Raw genomic sequence first — 12,056 nt, forward strand, 5'->3', positions numbered from 1 at the left:
CAGTATTTGTTATTGTTTATTAAAAAAGCCAGTGCCTTTTAGGTAATTAATTGCTCTTTTAAAGGTACTTTTATCGATTTGAATCCAAATGAGATACAGTGTACCACTTTAAATACCATCTTTTTAGGTGCCTGTTGCTGTCAGGTATTTTGGCCAAAGAGCAAATTTACAACCTCTGTAATCTCTGAAAACAAAATTATTTCACCACTGGTATTCTGATTTTTTAAGATCAAGAGAATTAAGGTGTATGTATTCCTGATTGTATATTTGGAAATGCCTTTTTTTCGGTTTTGGTTGTCAATATGGATAGCTGGATTGTGAATTTTGTAAGTAAGGGTGAGCTCTTAATAAATTTGGAAACAGTGGTTCGCAACTAGGGTAATTTTTCACCTCCTGGGACATTTAGCGGTGTTTGGAGCTAATGGTTGCTATACTTGGAGCAGCTAGTGGGTAGAGGCCAGGGATGATGCCAGAGCACAGGAGAAATGCCTCACAGCCAAGAATTACCCAGTACAAAATGTCAGTGGTATTGCTCTTGAGAAACCCTGCTTTGAACATTCTCTTCATCTCAGAACTGAAAAGATAGTATGTAATATGGTGGAGAGTCCTCACAGAGAGCTTTACTGTGGTTTGGAAAGAACATTGGCATATTAATTTATTACATGGGGGGGATAGGAAAATATGAATAAACAAAGCAAGGTTTAGGCATTTGTTTAAAGTGAAGTAAATGAATTTAAATGAATTTAAGTTACGTCTTCTTTTTTTGCAGACATATGAAGAATCTGGTCACTTTTACAAATGTCATCCCTGAGTGGCACCCACTTAATGCTGCCCATTTTGGTCCATGTAACATTTGCAGCAATAAGTCACAGAGAAGAAAAATGGTATTGGAAAAGTGAGTTAAAATTGCCTTACTCTTTTTAGAACAAAATGAAGGTGAATTTAATGTGTAGAATTGCAAGTAATGACTACAACCTACTTTTCAGAAGTTTGAGTTAAATAACATAGTTACAGATTACAAAAATCCTCTCTATCAAGAACTCTGGCCAGTAAGCAAACTGTCCCAGACAAAATACCCCTGAAGAGCTCTCTTACGGTGATTGTCTGACCCCACTCTACTGGTGCCTTTCCTTCGTTTGCCTTTTTTCTCCCTTTAAGGATACTAATCTTCAGTCTTGCTCTCCTCTGCCAACTGCCTGGAGTCTCTAGAATTCTTATATTTCCTTAATCTAATTTCAAAAACTAAGATGACTCAACAGTGAACCACAGGCTCATCTGTCTGAATTCCCATCTTCTCCCAGAACTCGAGCTGCTAATTCTTTATCCTCTTGTAAGCTTTCTCTGCCTTTGAGCAGATGTGTTTTTACTATATTTTGCCAGCTCTTCTGTTTGTTTTCAATGGGACCACTGGTCGGAATTACCTTGTTCTAAAATTGCTACCGGAAGCCCCATACTTCAAACTCAGAGGTCGGTTCCTCCTACCTCCTCTCCATTAAGCATCTACTTCACACCTTTAAAGTAGTATGTACTTTGACATTTCAGAAAAGTGCTTATTCTACCTTTATAGAGTCTTCTTTTATAGTAATTGAGGACTAGGGTTCTAACACCCAACACCTGGTCCCCATTTCTGTGTAACCTCTCCCTGTCCTCCTTCCTATAGGATTACATTTTTTGTTAAATCAGTACTCACTGTTTATTTTTATGAACATACATATATTCCCTCTCTAGCTAAGCAGTATACATGGTTATGTTTCATTTCTTCTATAACTTCATTTTCATGGAATTATTAATTTCCTTGTGTTTTCATTTGCTTTATGTATTTTTTATTTTTTTTTTAAGATTTTATTTATTTGATAGAGATCACAAGTAGGTAGAGACAGGCAGAGAGAGAAGGGGAAGCAGGGTCCCCACCGAGCAGAGAGCCTGACGAGGGGCTCCATCCCAGGACCCCGAGATCATGACCTGAGCTGAAGGCAGAGGCCTTAACTCACTGAGCCACCCAGGCACCCCGTTTGTGTATTTTTTTCAATTTTTTATTTATTTATTTGACAGAGAGAGAGCACAAGCAGGCAGAGTAGTAGGGAGAGGGAGAGGGAGAAGCAGGCTCCCTGCTGAGTAAGGAGCCTAACATGGGGCTCTATCCCAGGACCCTGGGATCATGACCTGAGCCAATGGCAGTTGCTTGACCTACTGAGCCACCCAGGCGCCCCTTTGTCTATTTTTTCCAAGTTCTTCAGACACCCGTCAATAAATTTTTCAAGCACTTAAATGTTTCACAATTTTTTAATCCTCTTCTTCCCCCCCACCACCCTTTTTTTCTAGAAACCTTTCTTCTGCCACCTTCTATCCTTCTGCTCTAGTGTTCCAGTTTATACTGGTTCCTTTCTGCATCTGGTGCATGGGGGTGCTCTTTATACACTCTTTCTGTTCCTATCCCAGTTTTTAGCTCAGGGCCTTACCCCCACATTCTTCAACATCGATCACCTATCAGTATTGCGTCTTCTGGAGGTTCTGTGGGGTGGGTAAGTTCTTCTCATCAGTATACCCACTCCATAGCTCTCATGTCATCACTTTCTCTAGTCTGCTAAGTTACCACTTTACCATTTCCTTTTTGCCTTCAAAATATTTGTTTTCTTGTATGCTTATGTCTTCTTTCCCTTGTTGGTCCTTTTGGTTTATTACCCTTTTTTTTGGTCATTCACTATCATTTGGGGGCATTCAAGTGGAAAAGAAGAGGAAATACCTTTAAGCGGAAGTCCATAGTCTTTTTTGGCTGTCTCAGATTTCAGACTTTTAGATTGGAGTGTTGCGGGAGCCTTTTTTGTTTGTTTAAGCCCTGTCCTTGATGAGAATGAGGTAGAAGGGTGGTAAGGTGTGAGTATTTGCCATCCTGTACTGGACAGTTGGGTTGCTTGCGGCTTCCCGGCTTACATAATTTAATCTAACAGTTATACCTGCTTTTTCTCAAGCGCCAGCATTCAGGATAAACTTATACTGCTATTTTGTTTGATGTGTTATTTGGTTGCATTGCAACGTACAAGTTTTAATTACACAAATGTGTTGTTTTACTTATATGAAAGACTCATGCTCTGATCTGGCAGTGTATCCATTAGATATAAGTGTTTCACTGTGAAATGTGTTTAGAGTTCTAATGGGTCAGTTTGTAAACAGAATTGATAGTTTGAATATTTACTATATTGAAAAGAAGTTAAACTAGTATGTTAAATTTCCCTTACATTTTAAATGACAAGGTCTTTTTGAAGTTCTCTGTAGTTTTTTACTTTGAAATTCATAGTCTTGATTTGTTGATGTCTAATGGAATTTGGAAACAAATTTAATATAGTCTTTAAGGTTAACTTAAAAGTAATTAGGTCCATCATGATATCATGCATAATTCAACTTTACAGCATTCTAAAAACTAATAGTATTTGTAAGTTCCCTGAACACCTTGTCTCAGGCAGTCCTCATCTCTAATATGTTTCCATTAGAAAAAGTCCATTGATAAATGAATGAGATCTATCAAATTCAGGTCTGCTACTTTAAATTATTTAGGAATTATACTCACAGCATGGTAACATGAGGCACCAACTTAGAATCTGATTTACTTCACAGACTCTTAAGATGAACCTCATTACTGCCATGATCACCTCTAGGAGTCCGGTCACACACTATCCTGGATTGTCATTTGAAAAGTTTATTTATATAAAATTCTTTAAAAAAAATCATTTTTAATAGTAATTTTTTTTTAAACAACTGTAAAGGTTAGGAGAGGATAGGAGGAAAAATTAGATGTTTCTGATCTGTGCTTACAGGCCTCTTAAAGTGTCATCATTAAGTATTAATGATTTTGAGACTTTCTTCCAAGCAGGTGAACTAAACCATCTCCTACAAAAGTTTGGATGGAATATTGATACATAAAATAGTTAAAATTGTATTTGTTAATTAAATCTTCATTGTGTGGCAGAAAATGATTTCTTATTTTATGAGATCCTTGAACTTACCTCCAAAGAATACAGTTGTAAACCTTTGTTGAGCAGTTGAATTTTTTCTGAAGTATTTTGTTTATAATTAATATGAACAGTTCTAATTATTTTAATTACATCTGATTTTACTCATATATTTCATCTTTTGTCATAGAATCTGAAATAGGAAATCGTTCAGTGATGTAATTAGATCTAAAATGTAATGAGGTTTAAAAATTATATTTGCAGATTTTTTTGCCTAAAGCCTACATTATTACAGTTCAGAAATACATATATGCACATTGTTAAATTTGCATTTTCTAAAATATGACTTACTACTTTACATTAGTTGAGATAAAAATAAAACACACATCTTCCAGGCCATTTGCACAGGACTTTGGCTCTTTTTTGTGGGACAGGGATTTGGTGTTTCCCTGCTGTCTGTGGGTAGCAGGGCAGTTGGCACAGTTCCCCTGCTGCTTTCTCTAGTTCTGTTTTCTCTCTTTTCCTAAGGGTAGATCCGTATAATAGGAGGAGTTTAACCTAAAAGTTGGGGAGGTAAATGCAAATGGAGCTTGGCTTGAAATCTCTTATGACTCTCACTCCAGTTCTATTAACTCATCCTACCCAGTTTTTTTATGGTTGAGTCATTACCTAATTTGATCCTCTCATCTCTGAGCATCATCTTTGACATGCCAGGCATTGTAGGTAGGAAGAAACCTGAAACAAAATCTATTACCAAACTAGGAGTAAAGCTCTACCCTCAACTAAAGGGCTTTGGTATGAGCTAAGCTGGAATTTTTGGTAGGAGAGACCTGTGACTTTTAGGGAACACTAGAGTCTAGGGGACCCAGAGAAGAAAATTAACTAGAAAAGGATGAGGGGCATATGCTTTATTTTGTTGAATCCAAAATACCATCATTTATAAGTTGCACCAGGTTTTAAATACGCCATTAAGAAAGAAATGCTGCATATTTAACCCTTTCTGTGTTTAACTCACACAAAGAAGGCAGGAAGTTCATGAATTTGCATAGTCTAGTGATAAAAAAGAGAATGTTTTAGTAACTAGACTCAGAAGATATCTTAGGGGCACCTGGGTGGCTCAGTCTGTTGGGCATCTGCCTTTGGCTCAGGTCATGATCCCAAACTCTTTGGATCGAGCCCCGTGTCCGGCTCACTGCTCAGCAGGAAGCCTGCTTCTCTTTCTCCCTCTCTTTCTGTGTGTGCTCTCTCTCTAGCTCTCACTCTTCCTCAAATAAAATGAAGATATCTTGAAAGGGTATCTATCACATGAGACCAGGAGAATTAAATATTAGTACTTACAGAGTCATGCAGTTGCCTAAGCCCTGCATATCCAGCTGTGAGAACAGATCTCTAGTTTCATTGTAGATTATTCAGAAACACACTCTTCACATGTTAACACTTGAAATGGGAGTACATCTAAGAATTGATGGCATAGTAGAGTTTAGTTGGCAGTTTTTTCCCTAGTGGTATATGCTATAATCAGTGGTATCTTAGATCAGTTAAATAGATACGATTAAAAAAAAAGGGGGGGTTTTGGTTAGCATTATAGACAATTTTGCAGGACTTTATTTATAGGTACTTAAATTTTGAAAAGTTGATTATTCCTCTAACATGATTGGCAAGAGATAACTTACTAATTATTCCTTATCAATCGGAGTGGTCTGCATTTTGGACATTGACTCAGGTTCATCTCAGCTGAATAAATTTTGATAAGCTAAATAAGTTTGACAGCTATTTAAATATTGGGAAAAGAGATACTTGACATTTTTCTGAAATCCTGAGACCTTTGTTAAATTTGGTTATTTGAGGCCCATCATTAGATTCTGTGTTCTGGTTTGGTATGTTACTATAATGATAAAGTGTATTTTTGAAATTATGAATGTCTTAAAGTTTATAGTAAATTAGCCACTATGTTGTATTTTCTTTATTTTAGGTACAAATTAAACTTTCTAGGTAAAAGTTTTACTTTGATGGACCCCTCTGCTTCTGGAGGTAACAGTGAAATAGGACAAATGATTAGCATATTGAGATTTTTTAAATGTTTATTTCAATGTCTTAGTTTTGTTACTTTGTTTCCAATATTACTTATATAACAGAAGTAATTCATTTAGGCACTAGATGCCCAAGAAAATTCTAAAAGGTCTGGATTTTTCCCTGTGATTTTACAGAGTAGTTGTTATCAAGAGATCTTTAAGTCAAAACAGCATTGTGGCTTACAGAGCAATTTTTGTTTAATGGTCTTGTGTTAGAGCCTTATTGCATGATGGCTCCAACTGTCACTGATACCATTTTGAGAAGAGTTTACTGTTACATACTTCATAGAGTGCATTCTCCATTTCTAATTAAGGCATACATCTGGAGGTTCTCAAGAAAAATTAGTGCAGTTAACCTTGAAAGTGTTATATGTGACTTACTTGCTTCAGACCATCTTTTTTATAACCAGGCACAGGGCATTACATTTGCTTGACTTCACTTGCCTTTCTCTCCCACAGAGTGTCTCCCGTATTCATGTTGCACTTTGTGGAAGGCTTGCCACATAATGACTTGCAGCACTATTCATTTCATTTTGAAGGCTGTCTTTATCAAATAACTTCTGTAATTCAGTACCAAGCAAATAATCATTTTATAACATGGATTTTAGATGTGGATGGTAAGTATTTAAACTTTTTTCTTTTGTGATAATAGGCATGGGGGCCAAACCCTAGATAATTTTTTTTTAAGGCAAACGTTGACTCTTTCCTCTGACTTACTGCCCTTGTCTTTAATTCTTTCTCCCCCTCCTCTCCTCTGTCACTCTGGTTTAGGATCACTCCTGTCTTTCCTTTGTATATGTATGGGTGTACATATGCATATTTCTTTTCTAGACAGAAAAAGTGATCATACAATGCTGTTGGTTTACAATTTGCTTTTCCCCACTTAGTATGTTTGCTTTTACTCCGTGAGTAATACATGTTCAGTATAGAAAAATGAATGGTGGCGATTTTGATTTTTTTAGGTAAGTGACCATGTGATTCTTTTAAAAAGAAAGTGCATCATACTGAAAGTTTTTAATTGAGAAAGAACAAAAACAAATTTGCTCAGTTTGCAGTTGTTAGTAATATAAATAAAAGTAAACATCTACTGGGTGCCTGGCTGGCTCACTCATTAGAGCACGTGACTGTTGATCTCAGGGTCATGAGTTCAAGTCCCACATTGGGCATGGAGCTTCCTTAAAAAGAAAAAAATACTGAAAAAAAGAAAACATCTGTTTCTAGGACTATGAAATAGAATATCTGAAATCCGTAATTTACTTATCCAAGATAAAGCCTTTATTTATAAAAGTTTCAGTAGAAGGCTAAATAGTACAGCTCATAATTTTTGCTAAGTTTTTCCTTCCACTTATCTAATATGATTTAATATTGAGTTTGTTTTTCTTACAATGTTCACTTTGTCTTAAACAAGATCACTCACTTCCATAAAGAGTTATATCAGGCTGTTGATAAGAGGTCTCTTTGATATTTTTCTTTTTCTTTTTCCTGTTTTTTGGACACTTTTCATACTTGATATTTTCATCTTGGGGATAGTTGGGGTGGATGACAAAGTAATGTGTTATAAAAGCCCCTTGCAAACTGAATCTCCCATTATAAATACTATTTCCTTAAAGTTTTACCCTACTTCAGGATTTGGGGAGAAGTGGTTCTCAATAACATAAGCAAAAACTAAAAAAGTAACTTAATTTTTTACTGCATTCCAGGGAATCTGAAATCCTCTTCAGGTAGGTTAGATGGTTATGTGGTTCCCCTCCCTGACAACATATAAAAATCATGGTTACTTTATAAAAAATGTCTTGGCTCTCCCCTGTCATTGAATCAGTGTCTGGGGATTAGGCCCAGCTGTGACTCAAATAATTCTAATGTGCATGTGTGGTGGTGAACCACTGAAGTAAGCAAACAAAAGACTCAAAGTTTTAATGGGTTTAGAAGAGGAAATAGTAGGTTTGTGTGGTTTGTAAAGGTGTATCCATATAAATTTAGTGAATGGTTTTCTTAGGGGGTTTTTGTGTGTAGGAGGTTAACCTCTTCCTTTATAATCCATCACTTCATATTCAATTGACAAATGAGAAAACAGAAGCCCAGAAATAAACACCTAAAAACCTCTAAGTTTTCTTTTAACCAAAAAAAAAAAAAAAGTATAATTGAATTAAAATAAGAATTGAAACAAATGTGGATACTTGAGGGTAACAGGCTTCATTTATCTTGAAAATGCATATATATGGAAAAATTTAATCCATTTTCTAATGTTGGATAAATTGGGTGATATACTGTATTCTAAGTAACAAAAGTTAAATAGACTTCTGTCCTCATTTTTGTGGGTATTTTAGGAAAAAGTAAAAACTATCTCAGTTTTTCAAATTTCTGGATGTTAGTCTATAACTTTTATTAGCCACATAAGGACTTTAACCTTGGCAGAGAAAAATGGTGATATAAGCATAAGGCCTTGTTCTCGCGTGTTCTCCTTTGGTGGATATTCAGGGATATAGCAGATAAAATGGCCAGAAGAAAGCGAACCTCGGCTGGTGGGTTTTGAAAGTCTAACCTCATTTACTGAACTTTCCTTATCCCCAGGAAGTTGGCTGGAGTGCGATGACCTAAAAGGCCTACGTTCTGAAAGGCGTGAGAAATTTGAAGTTGTTGCTTCAGAGGTACATATTGTTATTTGGGAAAGAAAAACATCCCCATTGACAGATAAGGCGTCTGCCTGCCCTCCATTTAAAAAGACTAATGATGAGCCTCCTTTTGATGATGAGAAGCCAGCCTCTCCAACTCGGTGTTCTGTGGGCGATGCTGCCTCTGCTGAGCCATTCTCAAGGACACTCCCCACCGGTGTGGCAGTTGGACCTAGCACACTCTCACAGGGTGAAGCTGTAGCTCTAGCTCATGGGCATCATTTACTTTCAGGTCCAGAAAGTTTGGTTGACAATAGTATTTTATCTTTGACACTTGAAGAAATACAGGTTAACTCTGAATGTTTCCTCTTAGAAAATGAACTTGTGGCTGAAAATGCAGGAGTTGGCAAAACAGAAACTTTGCAATCACAAGAGTTATTAATGGCTTCTTTAGTATCAGCTCCATGTGTTGAAAAGCTTACTCAGGACCGATTCGTGGACTTAAGCTTGCCATCTCCAGTTGTAGATGCAAACATGCCGTTGGCACAGCCGAATACAGAAGACACTGTAATAATTAAATCTGTGAATACTGTTCATGCTACTGACTCTATAAGTGGAGTAAAGCTGGTAGAAGTTGAGGGTACAGTTGCCCTAAAGAAGGATACTCCATTAAAACACTTTCTGTCACCCAAAACTGAGAAGTTAAAACCAGAACAAGCTGTTACAGCTCAGGTATCTGATTGGAAAAAAAATGAAACTGTGGCATCTTCTCAAACCATAACAGCGAAATCAGGACAGAATCCATCACTGAAAGAAACTCAGAAGAAACCATTTGTAGGAAGTTGGGTTAAAGGCCTATTAAGTAGGGGTGCTTCTTTTATGCCACCTTGTGTTTCAGCTCATAATAGAAACACTGTAACTGATTTGCAGCCTTCAGTTAAGGGGGCAAGTAATTTCGGTGGCTTTAAAACGAAAGGCATAAACCAAAAGGCTAACCGGGCATCCAAGAAAGCCAATAGGTGTGCAAATAAGCCACCTACAGTTAGTAACCCTCTCCCAGGCCATCCATTGTCTGGTAGCACGACTTCTCGTGTGTGTGCTGATGTTATCGCTGATACAGATGCTTTGAAGAAATGTGACAATACCTCCTACGGAGCTCACCGTAGGCATGATTCTTGTGTGAAAGAAAATGGTGTTTCTTCTGCAAACCATGGAGACTCAGTTGAGTCTCAGATTCATAAACTTCGTCTAAAACTTCTTAAAAAACTGAAAGCCAAAAAGAAGAAATTAGCTGCTCTTATGTCTTCCCCTCAAAAAGGAACACCTCCAAGTGAAAATTTAGAACATGTGTCCCACTGTGGGTCTCCAAATGATTGTGAATCAATAGAAGACTTGCTAAAAGAACTACAGTATCAAATTGATACTGCTGATAATAAATCTGGGTGCACAACTCCATACAGTAGTCAAAGTCATGAAGAAATTTTAGCAGAATTATTGTCTCCTACAACTGTTGTCTCAACAGAGCACTCGGTAAATGGGGAGGCTGACTTTAGGTATTTAGAAATGGGAGATGACCACATCCCAGCACCAGTGTCTACTGAATTAAATGATATTCCCCAAAACACACATCTGAGACAGGACCATAATTACTGTAGCCCCACCAAGAAAAATCAGTGTGAAGTTCAGCCAGATTCGCTGACAAATAATGTCTGCATTAGGACTTTGAATTTGGAAAGTTCCATGAAGACTGATATTTTTGATGAGTTTTTTTCCACTTCAACATTAAATTCCTTAGCAAATGACACATTAGACTTACCTCATTTTGATGAATATCTCTTTGAGAGTTGTTGAGTGCATGTTCTCTCTTTTTAGTATTTATTACTGCTCTTGGAAAAACTTAATAAGTTAGTATAGTGTTTACACACTGGCCTTGTCATGAATAAAATGTAAGCTGCTGAAGGTTTTACCTTTGCTTCTACTCATAAAGCATGTAATCTGTTATGCAAATTAAAATGATCAAGAATTGGTTTTCCTTGTTCGCTTTATTTTGTATTGTAGGAGAAGGAGGATTTCAGAATGTTAAACATGAAAACTAGTGTCTAGTTTCTGGCATTTTTTATAGCTGGGTACATTAAATTTCTACATTTTTAATTTAGGTTACACTGGTTCAAGAAAAACAATCGTTTGTACAAACTTAAGTCATTGTATGTGGGATATAGAATGGGTGACTGTTTGGTAATGGTTGTGTGATCATTTTGGACCCTAAGCCTGTTTGCTACACCAGTTGAATGCTGTGGAATGTAAACCGCCCCCTGTAGAGAATACAACTTCTCTGTTTAGAAAAGATGGTAGGAAACCTTGTTACTAGAACTCCAAGTAATGTTACATGATTAATAAGTGATCTCTAACAGGAAAATAATCCATGTTTGTGTTGATATGCAAAGAGTTCACATTATCATAAATACCCTCTTTCTCCCAGCACATGTATATCTGTAAGCAAAGTGGGACACCATCTAGAGGTTCTGTTTTGGGAGAAAATAATAACCAGGTGCTTACTAGGCTTGCTATATGCTGGGTTCTGTTTTGTATGAAACACTAATTCAAACCCCAACATTTCTATGAGTGAGACCCTTTTTATCACATTTAACAGATAAAGAGCACAGAGCTTAGTAAATTGTACAGCTGGGATTGAGGAGTGTGGTTACCACAGTGCTTTGAAGCATGTGTTCCACCTGTCAGTTTTCATTAAAAGTTTGGATGCTTAAATAGCACCGCTGCTATAGCGATTTGAGTTAGTAGGAATGGTTGCTAAGGTTTGAAGGGTGGTAGTCTTGGGATAGCATACTTTGCCAGGGACTCAGCACTTCATGATTGATTTGTCCAATTTACTCCCAACACACACACCCCTGTTAACCCCCAGTTTTCTGATCCCAAGCACTGCATGTTTCTTGTCAGGAGAAACTGGGCAAATACAGGAAAATAGGAAGATTTTGGATCATCCATCTTAACATTTTAGTGGTAATAACTACTACAGACCTTTTCATTTTTTTAATACATGTAGACTTTAAAAAAAAAATTCTGTTGTACCTATTTGTACGATCTTTTTTAATGTTTAATGAGCATTTTTTCATCTTACAGTTTTGACAGCTTTTGGATAGCTATGTTATATTACGTTGTATGAATTATCATTGTTTCACCAGTCTTTAGATTTTGAGGCGGTTTGTACCATTTTATTAATTGTGCCACAGCAATGATTAAGTTTTTGCACAGACCCAGGTCTTATTTTTGGGGAGTGGAATTGCTGTGTCACAAGATATGCATTTTAAAGTCTTTTAGTGATTGCACGATTGGCTTTTATAAACCCTCACCACCAAATAGTAGCATCGGGGGTGAGAAAAACCTTGGCTGTTTTTATTTACATTTTC

The 12,056-nt window shown here is 36.8% G+C and overlaps 1 protein-coding gene across 6 annotated transcripts in view; it reads left to right on the forward strand.

The window, feature by feature from the left end:
* The window catches only part of USPL1 (ubiquitin specific peptidase like 1), a 34,107-nt gene extending 23,060 nt beyond the window's left edge, over positions 1–11,047 (forward strand). For all 6 annotated transcript variants that reach the window (XM_032879993.1, XM_032879995.1, XM_032879996.1 and 3 more), the window contains 3 exons: positions 770–895; positions 6,479–6,636; positions 8,591–11,047. In XM_032879993.1, coding sequence (XP_032735884.1) covers positions 770–895; positions 6,479–6,636; positions 8,591–10,482 — 2,176 coding nt within the window. In that variant the 3' untranslated portion in view covers positions 10,483–11,047. The remainder of the gene's footprint in view (positions 1–769; positions 896–6,478; positions 6,637–8,590) is intronic.
* Positions 11,048–12,056: the final 1,009 nt, after the last annotated feature.

This window comes from Lontra canadensis, unplaced genomic scaffold (genome assembly GCF_010015895.1).
Source record: "Lontra canadensis isolate GAN:19392208 unplaced genomic scaffold, GSC_riverotter_1.0 scaffold67, whole genome shotgun sequence".
In the NCBI taxonomy this organism is placed as follows: domain Eukaryota; kingdom Metazoa; phylum Chordata; class Mammalia; order Carnivora; family Mustelidae; genus Lontra; species Lontra canadensis.